The 13337-nt window shown below is 38.9% G+C and overlaps 1 protein-coding gene across 1 annotated transcript; it reads left to right on the top strand.

Annotated features, from left to right (window-relative positions):
* The first annotated feature begins 854 nt into the window (after positions 1-854).
* NDUFB6 (NADH:ubiquinone oxidoreductase subunit B6) lies at positions 855-13119 on the top strand. Its single transcript, XM_019424188.2, has 4 exons — positions 855-1161; positions 3265-3357; positions 9505-9549; positions 12942-13119. Exons 1-4 carry the CDS (start codon positions 982-984, stop codon positions 13008-13010), a joined length of 387 nt encoding a protein of 128 aa, XP_019279733.1. The 5' UTR covers positions 855-981; the 3' UTR covers positions 13011-13119.
* Positions 13120-13337: the final 218 nt, after the last annotated feature.

Here is a 13337-nt window from a genome sequence, read left to right as displayed (position 1 = left end):
TTATGCCACCTGGCAGATCAGTTAGATTCATGTGTTTTTAGTTTTGATTGTTAGAGAAGATTTTGTAAATTTAATTTTGTTTTACAAAAGTATAAAATGTTTACATGGTTCTAGAGTCAAATCTGTTACATAGGATATATACAGAGATGCCTAGCTTCTATCCCTATCTCCTCTATCCTATTCCCTTTCTCCCCCAATAGCAATAGTTTCCTTCACATTATTTTTCAAATTTAATTGAAAATTAAATTTCTCTTTTTGGATAAAAGGTAGCATACTATATACACTTCCCTCCACTTAGTTTTTTTTTTTTTTTTTCATTTAACAGTAGATTCTAGAGATCACTCTACAGTTGTGTATAGACCAGAGAATTGCATTATTGCACCATAATTTCTTCAACCAGCCCACCACTGAGGAATTTCCAGTATTTTATTGTAAATAGTGCTGCTGTGAATATTCGTGCACATTCTTTTCATATAGATAAAGAAACAGATTGAGACTGCTCAAGGTCACTTTACCAGTCACTGACACAGCTGGCACTTAAACTCGGAAGTAACGTTCTCCACAGACTCTCAAGTATAGTCATAGGAAGAGGAGTACCAAGGTGGGAGAGGGAAGTGAAGAATTTGCATTTGGACGTCCCATTCACTGAATCACATATTCTCATCCTTCCAAGTCTCAGCACACCACTCTAGCCCTCCTACCTCTCTTGCTTCTTTTCGTCACTTTCCCCCCCCCTCCGCCCACAACTAAGGCGCGCCGACCACCCACCCGCAAGTAACCTGGGCGGATAAAGATTTCGTGCAAGCCCAGCCCCTGCGCCGAGGTTGGAGCCGCTGCGGAGGCAGGACCAGAGTGACGTCATAACGGTGCGCCGCTCCCGAACGTCCGCGCAAGGTCGCCTCAGAAGGGGGGTGGCGCGCGCCTAAGTGAGAAGACCGTGGTCGGGGAAGCGCCGTGTCCTGCCTCGGTACCAGGGGCGACATGTCGGGGTACACGCCCGATGAGAAACTGCGGCTGCAGCAGCTCCGAGAGCTGAGAAGGCGATGGCTAAAGGACCAAGAACTGAGCCCCCGGGAGCCGGTGCTGCCCCCGCAGAGGGTGTGGCCTATGGAGAGATTCTGGAATAAGTTTTTGCAGGACCAGGCCCCCTGGAAGAAGGTGGTGAGTGACAAACCATCCTCGCACTGATACACCCCGCCGCGACCCCCAGCCTGGCCGCTCGACGCCTGCTCATTATAGACACACCAAGGACTGACATCACTCTGGGCCCGCAAATCCCCGTAGTTCCTGAGGGAGAACCAGGTTCAACCGAGACTCAGGTTTAATAGGGACGCTATCTTGTCCCAAGAGTCCTGGGCTGGGAGTTCTGGAGTTCAGGAGTGTGCATGGCTTCGGGAGAGTCCTTTCGCTGTCATGTGTGATGAGAAGGAGGCGAATCTTTGCTTAGGTTTTACAGAATGATAGGAGGATTCCTTGAGTGAAAATTATGTGATTTTAGTATTTAAAGACACCTGCCTGCTTTTTAAAAGTTGAGGTTATAGATACTAACATTACACCCAACTGACCAGAAGGCACAATGACTCCCTAACTGGTAGTACAGCCCCCATGTGATCACCATAAAAGATAAGAGTCCTACTTGTATGCTTATTGAGTAATATTCAAGAGCCACCCTTCTGAACAACCACTATGTACTTCTGACACATTGTTTAATTTGCAAATGCCATTTCTGGACTTCACACTGGAGAAAATCACTCATTTAAGAGCTGTCTTTATTTTAAGGGTCTCTGGATACTTTCTTGAAGTTATTCATTAAATTACATTAGTTTAAGTGATGAACACTATATCTCAGAATTGCTTTCAAAAAGCTGTAACATTGGCTGATAATAATGGTAATAATACTATTAAGTAACACTTGGGTGCTTACTTTCTGCCTTGGATTTTGCTGAGCATTTCTCATGTGTTACTTTCTTTACTTCTGTAAGGTGAGGTAGACACTACTTCTTTTTTTTCTTTTTAATTTTTTCTTTTTTTTGGTGTTTATTTATTTTTGAGAGAGACAGAGTGTGAGCAGGGGCTGAGAGAGAGAGAGACAGACAGAATCTGGAGCAGGCTCCAGGCTCTGAGCCATCAGGGCTCAAACTCACAAACTGTAAGATCATGACCCAAGCCCAAGTCGGAGGCCTAACCAACCGAGCCACCTGGGCGTCCCGGGTAGACACTACTTCTAATCCTTATTTTAAATGTGTGGAAAATGAGGCCTACGGAAATTGAATGATTTACCCATAGTCACAGAGCCAAGAATTGAAGGAGTTCACATTGAGATCCACGTGTATCTACTTCTTCCTGTGCTACCAAGTCTTGTGCACATTTTTCTCAGAAAGTCGTATTAGATACTTATTTATGGTGGTAAAATTAAATTCTGATTCAACCCTCCTTTCACCCTTTGTATCCCTGACACTACTTGTTGATTTTGGCAGCTACCTGGTTGGAAGTTGACATTCCACCCATCAGCCAGCGATGAAAGGAAGTAAATGATTGTTGAAGTCTGATTTACCTTCCTTTGAGTTAATTTTTTTTCCATAATCAGATGTACTGTAATACCTAGAGTCTAGTTAGTCCTTTCCCTGGTAAGATAGGTGTGTTGCAGTCAAATTGGCTGTCATGGAAAAATTCCATTTTTACCTCTATTTTGCCTTTCTCTTTTAAGATAGTGTTCCTGAAGGCATCTCAAAGTGAGCTTGTAACACCCCGTCTCAATATGTAAAACATTCTTTTTCGAGCTTTGGTGTGCTCAAGGTTGTCTGTCTTACACCTAGAATGATGCATGTGTGTTGACTGTGGATGTCTGAAATTGATAAGTAAATCGACTTTACCTGAAAAATTCTGTAGGTTTGATTACTCTAGTTAAATCAATTAAAATTATTCTTTCATTATTTTTGCCATGTTTTATCTAACAAGCTTATATTAAGGATTTTTTTTTGTAGTCTTTAAAATCTCTATATATCTATAAATATCTTACTGTAGCTTTGCAAAATGTTGCTTGTCTTAAGCCTTGTTTGCTCTGAACTCTGTAGATGTCCCCTAGCAGGCCCTGTGTTTAATAAAAATATTTGAGTGGGTGAGGTTAATTACAGACCGTAGTAAATATGTAGTATGTAGGCATTTAAAAATAATCATGACATTATTATATCATTGATGCTTTTTTCCTGCCACAGACATAAAAAAAATGGGATATCTGTTTATGTATGTTTCTTTTCCCTCCAGATTTATAAGGCATATGGACACAGTATCTTTGCTTTTACTCATGTACTTATACCTGCCTGGATTATTCATTATTATATCAAATATCATGTGAATGTAAGTATGTTTTAAGTATGTATTTTTCAAAATTTATTTTTGATATTATACAAAATTATTTCCCATGTGGGCATGCCTTACCCTGCTTTACTTAGTGGAAATAATCTGCACTTATAACTGGTTTTGAACTACTTTGAACCCTTTTAGGTGAAAGGTTTAATGAAACTTAAGTATGGTTTTTCAAAAAATTAATCTTTATATTAGTTGATTACAATGTGAAATGAGTTTTCTCATAAAAATAGTGTTTAAATGATCAGAATGTAGTTGACCTAATAATACTGGTGTGAACTTGGGGTTCCAAGTAGGAAGCAAGAAAAGAATTTCTGCTCCTTTGTTTGAACATAGATGTGATATAAGATACAATTCAAATCAGACAAAGGTTATCTTTGTCATCATTCCATTTCTCTTCATTCTATCTGATTTTTCACGATTTTCTTTCTTTAGAATCCATGATGCCCAAAAGCTTGAACTTTGTCATGAAAAGATCTTGCATGTAGTGATTGAACTGAGCCAGTTGCCACATTTTAAAGCTGAGGGATAGTCTGGTATAGGGTGTTGGATCCAAGGCAGGGTGAGGAAGGATTGCGTTTGGGGGAGTGGCATGGAGGGGAGAGGAGTGGTGGCTGCCCAGCATGGGATGTCATAACCCAAATAGAGTGAATGGGGCATTCTTGTACCCACTGAAGATACTGGGTCCTGGGAAGAGGGAAAGTTGGGAGGGGGAAGGTTGGTGAATATACTTGTTTGGAGAGCAGCAGTGGTCATTAACCTTGGGTAGGATATTGGAACCTGAGCAAGGGGAAGAGGACATCTGGAAGAAAGGTGGTTTGGGGCAATGATGGAGGAGGCAATCTATAGTAAGATCTCAGGACTGGAATGAGGTGAGGTTATTTATACTGGAGTGTGGTGGTAGTGACAGGAGATTGGTTATAGGAGAATGATTCAAATAAGTACATACATTGATGATAATGAGACCCGGAATTCTCATGTCAGAAAAGGGACTTACACACGTGGAAAGATAGAAAACCCTGCGGTACTGGAACGGAATTGGAATTTTTGGTGTAAACTCAAGGTTTTTAATGTGTATTGATACAGAATTCTGTATATAAATGTGGGTATTCCCTAGGTCTGTCCACTGACAGGCATGGTTGCTGTGCTACCACATGGTAATTAACATATCTAGCAGCCTGGTCTTATTTTCTAAATTCTCCACTGAAAGGATCCTGAGCTCTTTGGAGAAATGGCCAATTCCAGAGCTGGGGCAGGAAAAGTACAAAGTGAACTTATTGTACTCATCCGCACTCCCGCAGGACAATGTGAGCATCAAAATAACTAATGATAGGGGCGCCTGGGTGGCTCACTTGATTGAGTGTCCAGCTTCAGCTCAGGTCATGGTCTCATGGTTTGTGAGTTCAAGCCCCACATCGGGCGTGCTGCTGCCAGTGCTGAGCCCACTTTGGATCCTCTGTCCCTCTCTTTCTCTTCCCCTCTCCCACTCATGCTGTCTCTTGCTCTTTCTCTCTCTCTCAAAAATGAATAAACATTAAAAAAAATAACTAATGATAGTTAGTTATAACTGAATAAATAAAATGCAAAACCATGAGTGCACACACATACAAAAAATTAATAAATGGGTAGAGGAGACCATTTTTTTGTACAGTAGATTGCTAAATATTAAATGGACAAGGACTGATACAATTAGAAAAGTCACCACTTGAGAATCATCAAAGTAACATTTTCTTCAGCCAGAGAACATCAAAAAGTTGCTTACGTTAAACTCAAAAGTATGGTTATCTTCACCATACTTATTTGTTGCAACTAATGGGACAGACTGGAAATGTGTACTGCTTGATAGGGTGCAGTGAGAAAACAGCATCAAGCATGTGCTATTCCTGCCAAAAATGTATAACCTGAATCTAATCATAAGACAAAAATGAGGGACCTCTCTGTGTAGTAATTGGCTTGTTACCTGCCAAAGTATCAAGATTGTGAAAGTTAAAGAATGACTGAAGATTTGTTCTGGATTGAAGACTTAAAGAGGCATGTCAGCTGAATGCAGTTGTTGATTGATGGCATAATCTGCTTAGTTAAAAGAACAAAGATGGCATTGGCATTCAGAATTTTAGAGCCTACCACAATGGAGAACAAGTTCTGTAAGAGAGGATTTTCTGAGAATTCCAAACAATTATTGAGACAGTTGGTAACATTTGAATGGGTTCTTTAGACTAGATAGAAGGTAGTAATGTATCAATAATGAAACAGATTAATTTCTTGATCTTGATGTCTGTATTGTGATTATTTTAAGAATATCATTCTTATTTGTAGGCAATACTAAAGTAATATTTGCAGCTTACTGAAGTGATTCAGGAAAAAATTGTTTTTATAATTCTTTTTTTTTTTTTTTTTAAGTTTTATTTATTTGTTTTGGGACAGACAGAGTAGGGGAGGGGCAGAGAGAGAGGGAGAGAATCCTGAGTAGGCTCCACACTGTCAGCACACAGCCTGATGCGCATGAACCGCAAGATCATGACATGATCTTGACATGAGCCAAAGTCAGATGCTTAACTGGCTGGGCCACCGAGAGGCGCCCCTATTTTTATAATTCTTACAGCTTTTTGTAAGTACAGAATTACTTCAAGATAAAACAAAAGTTAGGGACTGCCTAAACAAATTGTAGATAATCCAGTTGAGGTTTGCTTTCTGTTAGCATGTTGAAAGGAGGGTCAAATAAATAATTGGTATTCTCAGAAAATTCCCTTTAACGTGACTTGTTCTCTCTTGATTGCATGGTCTCTTTAAATTCTGATTGCTGACATCATTTTTGTTCTCTTCACTAAGCAGATTATGTTCATTAATCAACAAAAACTTAGTGCCTAGTATATCATCTTCCTTTATTGCTCTGGAAAGAATATACAAGATAAACTTTCTGACCTTAAAGAGTTTATAGTAAGGTTGAAAGATGGGTATGATTTGGGTAAGAGTATGGAAGAGAAAAGATCCTAGCTAGAAAGAAAGATAAGGAGTCGGTAGTGTGCATATCATATCTACCCAAGACTGAGGAGGCAACTGGAATAGCAGGTCTCTTGGCTCAGTGGGCTGGGACCATTTAGTGGAAACTCTTGAAAGCTAGGCAGAGGAGGTTAAACCTTATCTGCTAGGCAGTGAGAAGCTTTCCATTTTCAATAGTGATTGGTAAAAGTGCTATATTTAGGAAAACCTAAAAAAAAAACACATTGATATGATGGGGTAATTGGAGGGAGGAAAGTACCAAAATCAGGCAAATCAGCTAAAGGCCCTGTTGCAGTTTTGTAGGTGTTAGTTGATGAGAATCTGGTTAGGGTGAAGATAGACAGCAGGAATGAAAAAGAAAAGTAGAGGCAGAAGACATTTAAAAAAAAAATTTTTTTTTAACGTTTATTTTTGAGACAGAGAGAGACAGAGCATGAACGGGGGAGGGTCAGAGAGAGGGAGACACAGAATCTGAAACAGGCTCCAGGCTCTGAGCTGTCAGCACAGAGCCCGACGAGGGGCTCGAACTCATGGACCGCGAGATCATGACCTGAGCCGAAGTCGGCCGCTTAACTGACTGAGCCACCCAGGCGCCCCAGAAGACATTTTTTAAAGAAGACATAGCTCAAGTTAAGTTGGGGATGAGACCAAAGTTCAGAGACACTTGTGACTAGAATTTCTAGCCTTGGAAGTTCTAAGTAGTGTTTTGGAAAGGAGTAAATTTGTGTGGGAGCATGTGCTGCCACATCAGTTTTAGGGATATCCAAGTAGACATGGCCTGTCTTCTGTGTTAGAAACATGAAATTAGTGGAGGCTAGTGGGAATTAGAGTTGGAGTTTAGTGTTTTCACTTTGTAAACCAACAGAAAATCTTTCTGCAACTGTTAAGGGGCGGGGGGGGGGGGGGGGTGGCGGCTAACAAATGTATATGTCTAAGGGTAAGAGTATAGCTTATGTTTCTCTTGTTGCTGGGCTTAAAATTTTATATTTATGTTCATCTTCAAGTCCATAGCCCATTTCATATCATTATATGTCTGTTATTTTTTTCACTGTCTCAACATGCAAGACTCTACAGAAGAAAAAAATGTTACTACTTTCTTGTCAGTGCAAGTTTTTTTTAACATCCAAGAGTGGTTTTTATGCGCAGAAAGAACTGTTCACAGTTACCTGGAATATAAATTAAAATTCATTTTGTTAGTTTCAAATTTAAAAACAATTCTTTAAACTCGGTTTTAAAATTTTATTAAACTATTTGTACATCTAGTAAAATGTGAAGTCTCCTTTCTTCTTACTATGTTTGGATTAATTCAAGTTGAACTCAACTAAAACAATTCCACTTACAAATATACTATATTATATGTTTTAAGCTGCATTTATGCATTTGTATTTATATGTTGAATTATATTTTTAAGCATATATAGGGCAAATTAATGACCCTAAGAAGCAAAATCTTTTGAAACTCACAATCACAAGCTTAAATCAATTATCCATTTTAACCAGGATCCTAAAACTGATTTTTTAGAACCTCTAATAGCCAGACTGATTACCTTAAACATTACACATGTTCTAAATAACAGACTGCTGTATATGGATTATGCCCATGCTTTAAGAACCTACTAAATTTGACATTTACTTGTTTATACTCTAGGTTTAATCTTTGTTATGTCTATATTTAACTAAATTTTTCTAGGATTGAAAAGACATTTATCTCCTAAGAGAAGTAAATTTAACAAGCTGCAGTTATGAGTTGATAATTCATGACATTAGTATGGTTGCTTATCTGAGGTAGTCCTACTTCCAGGTGATTTTTCCTGAGCCACAAATGGACATGATTAGTTAAAGGTTTTGTTACTAGAGGTCCCAAGGCCTCTCCCTTACCTTATTCTTCCTCTGGATTTGGGCAGGTCTGCATCCTCATTAATGTTGCAGCCAGTGTGCTTCAGCTAACACCTTTAGTGACTAACTGAATTTTACATTCTTTCGAGGCACATTTCAATGTTTTCTTGCCTCTGGCCACAGTACTTAAAGACATTTTAATGCATTTACATTGTATTTTGAGTTTATCTCCTGCATTTGGCTCTAGTTTCCTTTAGTCTTACATTATGTCAATGATCTTTTAGTAAAATTTTGTTGGTGTGGTATCTTGTGCAAATGTATATACTTAATAAATACATTTATTTAACAAACATTTATTTAGCATCTCTTGTATGCAAGGCACTGTTCTAAACACAGGGATATAGCAGTGAACAAAGCAGATTCTCTACCCTCATGAACTGTTTAGTCTTGGACACTGGCAATAAATAGATAAACAAAGAGGCATGTAATGTTATAGGAGGTTATAAATCTATAGAAGGAAAACTAAGCAGGGTAAGATGAGGCCTCTGTGGGGAAGTGCTGTTTGAAGAGAAACATAAATTAATGAGGATATGAACCAAGCAGGTATCTAGAAGAGCATTTCAGGTAGAGGAATCATTAATGTATAAGGGCCCTGTGGCACAAGCAGGCCCAGCTGATTGGACGAATAGCAAAGGAACCACTGTGGCTACAATACAGAGAAAGCAGAGAGACATCAGAGAGGTAACCAAGGGCCAGATTGTGTAGGGTCTTAGAGATCACAGCAAGGACTTTGGCCTTTGCTGTAGAAATTGCCAAACTTTAAGCAGAAGATTGGTACATCTTAAAAGAATCACTCTGCCTCTGTGTTGGGAACAGACTAAGAAGGCATGCACCAATGCTGGGACACTAGCAGGTGAAAAAAGTGATAGAGGCTTGAACAAGAGTAGTAGTACTAGAGGTGGTGAGAAACAGTTGGATTCAAGATATAATCTCAACATTATAAACTCAACAGGATCTGCTGAGGAATTGAGGTTTTTGGTCTTTGTAACTGGGAAAACGAAAGTGCCATTTACTGCAATAGGGGACCATTTGGGTCCCCCATTTGGGAGAGATGTTACAAGTTGGACCTGGTTAAGTTTGAGATGACGAGTAGAGATAGCCAAGTAAAGATCTTGAGTAAACAATTGAACGTATGAGTGTGGAGTTGGGTGAAAGTTTGGGATTTAAGTTAAAAATCTGGAATATGATTTATTTTAGAAGAAACTCTAAAACCATAATTAACAGAGCATTACTTTTATTGCAGGCAAAACCATATGCCATTGTTGAAAGGAAGCCCAGAATATTCCCAGTAAGTCTTAATGTCTCTGATTTTTCTTTTATTAGTTTTCTCTCTTCTTTCTCTCCCTAAGTGATCATTAAAATGTTCCTTTCTTCTGTCATTGTAAGTGCCTGTTTTGTATATTCTTGTAAAGAAAAAATAGGAAATATTATAAGGCAGAAGGTACAGTTGAAAATGGGAGGTGGAAACATTTCTTTTGAAGCTGGCTATAAAACTTGTTGTATGACCTTTGTAGTCCTAAAGTGAACTGAAGGTACCAACAGTTTTTCACTGGTACCCTGTTTCATGTAGAGTTGAGGACTTAGGGCACTAGCCTGAGCAGACACTTGGGCATAGTAACAGCAACTGAAATCCTCCTTCAGTAATTCCAAACTATCATTTCTTCGGGCAGTTGACCTTAACCTCTCCATCTGTGAATTTAAAATGTGTTAATGAATGTGTACTTTAAGTTTTGGGATGTAAATATGTAAGCTATTATCCTAATTTAAAATGAGTGTTTTCAGCATTAAAAGATTACTTAACCAACAGTTGGTATTTTTACTGGTTGTCTGTGAGGTTATTGTTTAGCATGGCAAAATACAGATTATGTTCTTGTCCTATTTCTAGTCATAGATAATGAACTACCATCAATCTCTAAGTTCTATACTTTAAAAAAAAGAACTGTGTTGGTTCTTGATTCAACCAAATGACACAGTCACAATAATCCATTATCGTCTGCAAGAAGGGAATTTTAGGGTGAACCACCAAAATTGGCTAACCCTTCAGTTGGAAATAGGGAATTTCTTCTATATTTCATTGTGTATAATTAATGTGTGTCAGGGCCTATGTAGTCTCAAAACAGGAAATTATCTTACTAGTTTCATCAGTTGGGTAATTTATTTAATCTTCCATTGACATATCTGTTTATTATTTATTTTGCTAGTACTGTTCAAAAGAAAAGAAGGGTGAGGCTCTTTTTAGAAGACCAAAGTGATGGTCTCCTAAATGCTACGGAGCATTTAGCATGCCTAGTTCTGTTTTGTTTTTTTGCCACTGTGGTTCTTTGTTCCTGTGCCATTGATCCCTTTAAGAAGCTTCCTCTGTGAGGACTTAAAGAATGATCATTTGTACATATATTAGAATAGGATAGGCACTAACCCTCAGATGTCAGTGGCTTAACAAATCAATGGTCTGTTTCTTACTGACAGCACAGACTGATGTCCATCAGGCAGTCCTCCACAACCTTATGGGTATGCCATCTGGAATATGAGCTTCTAAAGATCATGTCAGGGAAAGAGAGGGGTGGATATCTCAGGAGGATCTTAAGGTCTAACCTTGGAAGTAGCTTACATCACTTCTCTTCAGATGCTGTTGTCCAGAACTCAGTTATTGTTCCACAGATCTCTGTGCTTTTTTATATTTCCCAGCCTACCATGCTTGGAGTCAGTGCCAGTCCACCCTTCTCATTACTGAATAGCTCTTTGCTTCCTTCTCCCTACACATAAAACACAGTTCCTTTCTGGAGAGAAATCCCGCAGTCCCATACCATCACTGCAACCAGCCCCAAATGCATGATCTCCAGATGTTGCACAGTAGTATCTGGTATGTTTAGATGTGACTTCTCTTGGAGATCTGAGGATTAGTGAACTAAGAAGGTTACTTAACTGTATCCCTTCTTTAACCCCTGCCACCCATTGTTCAGTGGTGGAATTCGGACAGTAGAGCAGTCACTAGTTCTTGGCAATTCTGAAATGCCAGTGATCAAACATGAAGACTCCTAACCCCCCGTGTGCAGTAAGTTACCTGAATGGGCACTAATTTTGTTTCTGGAAGGAATACCTTTGTTCGTTGTTCTTCCTGGCCCCTGGCTTTGTTTAGGGTTTGTTTTGTTTTCTTTTCCATTATCAACCTAGACCATGTCTCAAATGCATACTGGGAAGTATGCTCTTAGGGTTTAAACAGCCTTTAAAATCTGCCTTCTGCTTAAGGTTGAGTGCCAGAGGCTTTTGTTGCCTATATGTTTGGCTTCTTTGACCATCCAGTTCCCAAAACAGTTGGTAGGTATGGAAAGAAAAATACGTGATGGGAGCCCATTTGCTTCTAGTCAGTCCTCTATGCATCTGTGCTTTGTGTAGTTACGAAGTTCTCTCATTTCTTTGATGTTCATGCAACTGCATCTTCAACTACATGGCAACTGTGTGGAGGACATCTGAGACACTGATTCAAGATCTTAACTTTGCCATAGGAGAGTTCCTCTGTTTATTGAGTTTTACTGGGTCTCTGATCTCAGGATCTCTTCAGTGTTAGCTCTCAGTGTTTAGAGATTCAGAAGCAGTATGATTTTCCAATACTGCAAGGTCCTGAATTTTTTTATTCTTTCCATTTTTATTCCTCCTCTTAAATCAGCCACTTTTTGCTTAAGCTCCAGTTTCTTAAAGTACGTTCCCAAGGCAGCTGGTAGTAATCAAAGACATACTGTAACTTTTTTCAGCTACTTCTCCTAAGACCTCAATTCACTAGAGGCTCTGCTTCCAAGTCACTACTGCCTTTGTTTCCATCTTTTAGCCTCCCATGCCATTTCCTTGCCTCCACTGTTCAGCCAGTGCAGATTGGTTCGATTTTTATTACAGTGGCATTAGTACCACTTCAGGGTACTAATTTCTGTGTTAGGATAATGCTAACTGTGTAACAAACTACCCCCCAAATGTATAATGACTTCAACAGTAAAAGTGTATTTCTTCATCAGATAACAGTCCTGAACATTAGCAGGTCAAGGAATGGCAAGGGTGGGGTTGGGGTAATTCTAGTCTACCCAGTTATTCATGGACTGTGAGACTGACAGAATCTATTTTAAAACACAAAGCTGGAACTAAAGCTAAGTAATTTGCCTAAAATTACACAGCTTCTTAGTGAAGGTTCCAGGATTCTTACCACCTGGTTCTGGCTCCAAAGCCCATGCTCTTTCTCCCACATAGATTGTATTTAGGTTTGAAAAGATGCCTGAACCAGCTACCCTGGCAAAGTTCGCATTCTGTCCCTCATATCTGAGCCTAATGGTAAACTGGTGATTGCCTAACACATTCAGTTGCTGGGAATACATAACTTCTTTTTAGGGCTTTTCCTTTTTCTTGGGGCCATGCAAAATAAACATCTCTGTCATTTTGTGAAGACCACTTTCATGCCCTTTCTGGACATTTTGTTTGAGTGAAACTTTCCCGTATACTTCTTTCACTTATGCTTCCCCTTCACTTATACCTTAAGATTTTGAGTATTGCTCATCTTTGACAGCTTCTACTTTGTCTAAGTCCTTTTCAAAGTGTGAATGTCAGAACCGAACTACATTTTCCATGTGAGGTCTGACCAAGTGGAACTATCACCTCTGCAGGCAAGATTTTTCTACTAATTCATCTTTGTTTTTTTAGGGTGATACAATTCTGGAGACTGGAGAAGTAATTCCACCAATGAAAGAATTTCCTGATCAGCATCACTGAAGATTACTTTAAAATTTCAAAGGCATATGAGCCCAAGTTTGTTGCTGCATTACTGTATTTACTGAATATATTTTCTGGAAAAGTAACTTTAATAAAGTTTACTCTGAGATATGTGTTGTCATTTTCTTCCCAAATATTGTACAGTTTGCAACTCTGAATTATTTAACAATAAATAAAAACTTGACAAGCTAAAAAAAATATTATGAGCGATCACCTTTTTCTTCTTGAAAAACAGGATGTAGAAAAGTAGTCACATAATATTTTTTTCTTGCTCAGTACTTAACCTAATCTTATGTGAAGGTGTGCAACAGAATGAAATGTTGCAAT

This window comes from Panthera pardus, unplaced genomic scaffold (genome assembly GCF_024362965.1).
Source record: "Panthera pardus isolate Hobbes unplaced genomic scaffold, ASM2436296v1 HiC_scaffold_20, whole genome shotgun sequence".
In the NCBI taxonomy this organism is placed as follows: Eukaryota; Metazoa; Chordata; class Mammalia; order Carnivora; family Felidae; genus Panthera; species Panthera pardus.
Note: the sequence above shows the minus strand (reverse complement) of the source record. Positions and strands in the feature narration are given on the sequence as shown.